The sequence below is a fragment of the Orycteropus afer genome, unplaced genomic scaffold (assembly GCF_000298275.1).
Source record: "Orycteropus afer afer isolate SDZICR_OR568_19922 unplaced genomic scaffold, OryAfe1.0 scaffold00366, whole genome shotgun sequence".
Taxonomy (NCBI): Eukaryota; Metazoa; Chordata; class Mammalia; order Tubulidentata; family Orycteropodidae; genus Orycteropus; species Orycteropus afer.
The window spans coordinates 1,025,887-1,031,488 of record NW_006921953.1 but is presented as its reverse complement, the minus strand read 5'-3'; the positions used below and the strand labels follow the sequence as shown (position 1 = coordinate 1,031,488).

The following is a 5,602-nucleotide window of genomic DNA, read 5'->3' as shown; positions in this document are numbered from 1 at the left end:
TCCTACTTCCGTAGTGATACTGCCTCGGAAACCCAAGGAGGGGTCGCTATGAGTCGGGGCCGACTCGATGGCAAATAACAACAACAACAAGATAAAAGAGATTTAACAAGCAGTGAGCCGAGTAGAAATGGGGGAAGATTAATGCTGAGCCACATGGAGATCTCCTGGGAACCAGGAAATAAGCTGAAAAGACAAGGGCATTTCACCAGATCTGACACAGAAAGTCTTCCCATAGAGCCAGTGCCCTGATTTTGTATTTCTAGTCTCTTAAGTAAAATTTTGCTGAAGATAGTTTAAAAACAGTGGCAGCAATACTACAACTGACAAGGAATTTACAGAGATGCAAACTGGATTTAGAAGAGGATGTGAATGAGGGATATCATGCTGATGCCAGATGGATTTTGGCTGAAAGCAAAGAATACCAGAAAGATGTTTATCTGTATTTTATTGACTACGCCAAGACATTTGACTGTGTGGATAGTAATAAATTATGGATAGCATTGTGAAGAATGGGAATTCTAGAACACTTACTTGGTGCTCATAAGGAACCAGTACATAGACCAACAGACAGTCGTTAGAACAAGGGAATACTGCATGGTTTCACATCAAGAAGGGAGTGTATCAGGGTTGTATCCTTTCACCATATTTATTCAGTCTGTATGCTGAGCAGATAATCTGAGAAGATATGAAGAGTAACGCAGTATCAGGATTGGAGGAAGACTCATTAACAGTCTGTGATATGCAGATGACACAACCTTGCTTGCTGAAAGTGAAAATGACTTGAAGCACTTACTGATGAAGAGCAAAGACTACAGTCTTCAGTATGCATTAGGTCTCACCGCACAGAAAACAAAAATCCTTACAACTGGACCAATAAGCAAAATCATGATAAATGGAGAAAAGATTGAAGTTGTCAAAGATTTTATTTTACTTGAATCCACAATCAACACCCATGGAAGTAGTCCAGAAATCAAACATTGTATTGCACTGGCCAGATCTGCTACAAAAGATCTCTTTAAAGTGTTGAAGAGCAAAGATGTAACTTTGAAGACTGAGGTGCGCCTAACCCAAGCCATGGAATTTTCGGTGGCCTCATATGCATGTGAAAACTGGACAGTGATTAAGGAAGACTGAAGAAGCAGTGATGTTTTTGAATTATGGTGTTGGTGAAGAATATTGAAAATACCATGGACTGCTAGAAGATCGAACAAATCTGTCCTAGAAAAAGTGCAGCCAGAATGCTCCTTGGAAGCAGAAATAGCCAGACTCTACCTCATGTACTTTGGTCATGTTTTCAGAAGGGGCCATTCCTTGGTAAGGTGGAGGGTCAGAGGAATAGGGGAGATGGAGTGACAACAGTGGCTGCAATGATGGGCTCAAGCATATCGAGGATTGTGAGGATGGTGCAGGACTGGGCAGTGTTTCGTTCTGTCGTACCTAGGGTTGCTTTGAGTCAGAATCAAATCAATGACACTTAACAACAATAATAGTCTCTTAAACTCTGAGAAAGTAAATTTCTGTTTGGTGGTGCAGCACCTAAGGCATTTGACTGCTAACTGGAAGATGAGCAGTTCAAACTCACCAGCCACTCCACCGTAGGAAGATGGTGCAATCTACTTCCATAAAGATTTGTTGCCTTGGAAACCCAGTGGGGGTTGTTGTTCATTGGAATCGACTTGATAGCAGTGACTTTGGTTTGGTTTTTGGTTTATTAAGTACAGTCCACTTGTGGGATTTCTGTTATGGCAGCACTAGATAACTAAGATAGCAAATAAGGTGCATGGATACCCTTGTGGAGGTGGGACCATGGAAATAATGTATATGGAAACTTAATGAGGGGATTAGTCAGTTTGCCATCCTGCTAGTATTAAAATGAATCATTCCAGAGGTGAGAAAAGAGGGACCTCACTACCATCAAGAAAGAAGACCTGGGAATAGAGTGTGTCATTTGGACCTGGGGTTCTTGTGCTGAGAACCTCCTAAACCCAGGAGACATAGAAAGCTGGAACACTGCAGACAGCACAAGACAGCGAGGAGCAGCAGCAGAGAAATGGTGGCAGCAGAGCAAGGAGACCAACATGAGATGGTGCCGTGGACTTCCTAGCCCAAGGAACAAGGCAGCTACAGTAGGCATATTGACCCATGGAATGAGAGAGCTAAGAGCCTTTGGATACGAGGCTTCCTGGCAGAATGGGGTGCTTCTGGGCAGAGCTAAGGAACTTGGTAATACTTTCCCAAGAAGGGTAGAGGCCAAGTAGAGAGTGCTGTGGGAGGGATGGCTAGTGTCTAAATCGGTAAAAAGGGTGGAGGATGAAGATATGATAGACCTCTGCCTTTTATGAATCAGCCTTGAGCTGATGATGGTCTTGATTCTCCTTCTCCTTGTGAAGTTAGACAATGAGGTCTGACACCACTGTGTGGTCACAGAATATGCCTATTTCTCTCCTACTATCTTGTTATCTGATATTTCACATTTATGACATTATTAAAAGATCTGTCTATTTTGTACATTAACAATGTACATCTGGCAGTATTGTATGCCAAGGCGTGAAATGAATAATGTTGGTTGTGATGTTAAGGTTATGTGTCAACTTGGTTGGGCCATTTTTCTCAGTGTTTTGGCACTTACGTAATGATGCAATTTGGTAGTCATATAATTTAGTCATCCTCCATTTTCATATAATGCTGATTTTCATGTTAATATTATATATTATATATCATAATGCAATATTGTATTATAATACAGTCATAATAATGTAATATTATAATAACGTGATATTATCGTGACAGACTTCTTTCATTTAGCCCATTTTCATGACTCATTTATTAGGATATCGTTCCATTTTATTGTTGAATAATATTCTATTTTATGGATATACTACATTTTACTTATCTGTTTGAGTATCAAATAACAGACATTTGAATTGCTTCTACTTTTTTGACTTTTATGAATAATGCTTGTATGGACATTCATGTACAAATTTTTGTATGGACATAGTTATCGTTTCTTTTGGTATATACCGAGGGGTAGAATTGCTAGCTAACGCTAATGTTAGCCTTTTGAGTAACTGCCAGACTGTTTTCCAAAGAGGCTATGCTAGCAATATTAAAAAAATACTAAAAAAAACAAAACAAAACAAAAAAACAACCAAACTCATTGCCGTGGAGTTGGGTCCGATTCATAGTGACCCCTGCTTGGGTTTCTGAGGAAGTAGATAGCCCAGTCTCCCTACTGAGGACTGAGATTGGGCAGTCTACTTGCTTAGAGATACTGCCTGGGAAACCCAAGGAGGGGTCGCTATGAGTGGGATCTGACTTGATGGCACTGAGGTTTTTTTTTTTTTGGATTGCTGATGTAGCCTCTTTGGAAAACAGTCCAGCAGTTGCTCAGAAGGCTAACATTAAGAGTTAGCTAGCAATTCTACCCCTAGGTATATAGCAAAAGAAATGAAAACATATGTCCACACAAAAATTTGTACACGAATGTCCATACAAGCATTATTCATAATAGTCAAAAAAGTAGAAGCAATTCAAATGTCCATCATTTGATAAAAGGATAAGTAAAAGGGTTTTAATTTCTCTGTATCATTGCCAACCCTTGATATTGTCTGTCCTTTTGATTATACATCCTAGTGGATGTGAAGTCTCATTGTGGTTTTAGTATGCATTTCTCTGATGGGTAATGATATTGAGCATCTTTTGATGTGCTCATTGGCCATCTACTTTAGAGAAGTGTATCTACTTTAGAGAAGTATGTATTTGGAGTCAAAGACCATTTTTTTTTTTTTTAAATTTTGTTCTTATTATTGAGATTTAAGAGCTCTTTATATATTTTGGATAGAAGTTCATTATTGGGTACATGATTTGCAAATATTTTCTCCCATTTGTGGTTTGATGGTGTACCAGAAGTTAATTTTACAAGCTTTTGAATGTCATTAAGTAGAATCATACAGTAGATATTTTGTATCTAGCTTATATTGCTTAATATTGTGCTTTTGAAATTCACCCATGTTGTTGTTTGATTGCTGTGCATTTTCGTGTATTTCTTTTTTACTCTGTAAAGAAACAGAATTCTTGATGTACTCTTTAGAGCAGTGTGGTAGTTAGGATTATGTGTCAACTTGACTGGGCCTGGTTTTGAGTGGCTGGGCAGCTGGACATAGTTATTCCCCAAGATGAGACTGGTAATCAGCTTCACGGTGGAATTTGCTATGAGCAGCTGAGTAGCTGCCTTAGTGATGTGGTCTGCTTCCAGTATATAAGAAGAAGCTTTGAGAAAGGTCTCTAGCTTTTTGGCATGCTTGGATCTTGCATTTGGCCGAGTTATCAGTGAGTGGCCTGCCATGTTGTCTGCCAGTCTTGGGACTGCTTGCACTAGTGGCCTGTTATGTTGTTTGATAATCTTGGGACTGTGCCATTTTGCTTATCGACACTGAATTTGTCAGCCTTGGCAGGCAGCAGCTGCCTGAGTTAAGAGAAGTCTCCAACTCCAGTGGGCTGGGAGTAAAAGGCAGAGCTGAAGTCCAAGGTTGAAGGGCCTTTACCCAGCCCTTAGAGCTGGCACTTTGAACTTGGACTTCTGGCCTCCAAAACTGTAAGAGAATAAATCCCTGTTTGTTAAAACAAAACAAAACAAAAAAATAGAATTCTTAATAAATAGCAGGTAAGTTTGGAAGTCTGGTTTTACTTATGACTAGACAGGTATCTTTTTCTTTTACATGACCAAATTAAATAGCATACAAAAATTTCTAATTTGAATAATAATTTGTTTTCATATTTCAGAGAGAAGGATGCCACGGAGAAAGAAGAAAGTTAAGGAAGCCACTGAGTCTCAGAACTTGCAGACAAAAGATGAAGAAACTAGCACATCTGTCAGTTTGAAGAGGAAGCGCAGATTTGAGGATGCATTCATTGTGATATCTGATAGTGATGGAGAGGTTAGTATTCTGGAGAGTGGAGCTCTAGATCTCAAACTAGGCCTCCTTATCCATGTCTGCTTTGTTTTGGGAACGTTGTAGCAGCTTGCCAGACCCTGTGATTTCTACTCAGGTTGGTTTTGATTTATAAATGGAATTAATAATCACTTTAAGGAGCTCTGGTGATGTAGTGCTTAAGGCATTTGACTGCTAACCAGAAGGTTGGTAGTTCAAACCCACCAGGCACTCCATGGAAGGAAGACTGGGCAATCTGCTTCCAAAAAGACTTACCATCTCAGAAATCCAAAGGGGGTCGCTAGGAGTTGGGATTGATTCTATGGCAGCAAGTTTGGTTCTTTTTTTGGTTTTAAAGAATACAGTCATGCTGTTTGAGGAAGGATCATAATTTCTCAGTTTTGTAATATAAGAATCAAAGTTGATGTTTTAAAACTATTTGAATAATTTAAATCAAATGTAAAACTTCATTTGTGGATGTTTGAAAACAGAGAGAAAGCCAAAAAAAGATGACCTTTTAAGACAGAGTAGAACTTCCCGTAGAGTTTCCAAGGTTGTAAATCTTTACTGAAGCAGACTGCCACATCTTTCTTATGTGGAGCAGCTGATGGCTTTGACCTGCCGACATTTTGACTTTCTTAACTTCCTCACCATTTAGAAATTCTGTGACT

At 39.3% G+C, this 5,602-nt stretch overlaps 1 protein-coding gene across 1 annotated transcript in view; it reads left to right on the top strand.

Annotated features, from left to right (window-relative positions):
• Positions 1 to 4,790: 4,790 nt before the first annotated feature.
• UIMC1 (ubiquitin interaction motif containing 1) overlaps positions 4,791 to 5,602 on the top strand; it is a 204,539-nt gene continuing 203,727 nt past the window's right edge. Inside the window, exon 1 of the mRNA XM_007952940.1 lies at positions 4,791 to 4,937. Within this exon, the coding sequence (XP_007951131.1) occupies positions 4,791 to 4,937 (147 nt within the window). The remainder of the gene's footprint in view (positions 4,938 to 5,602) is intronic.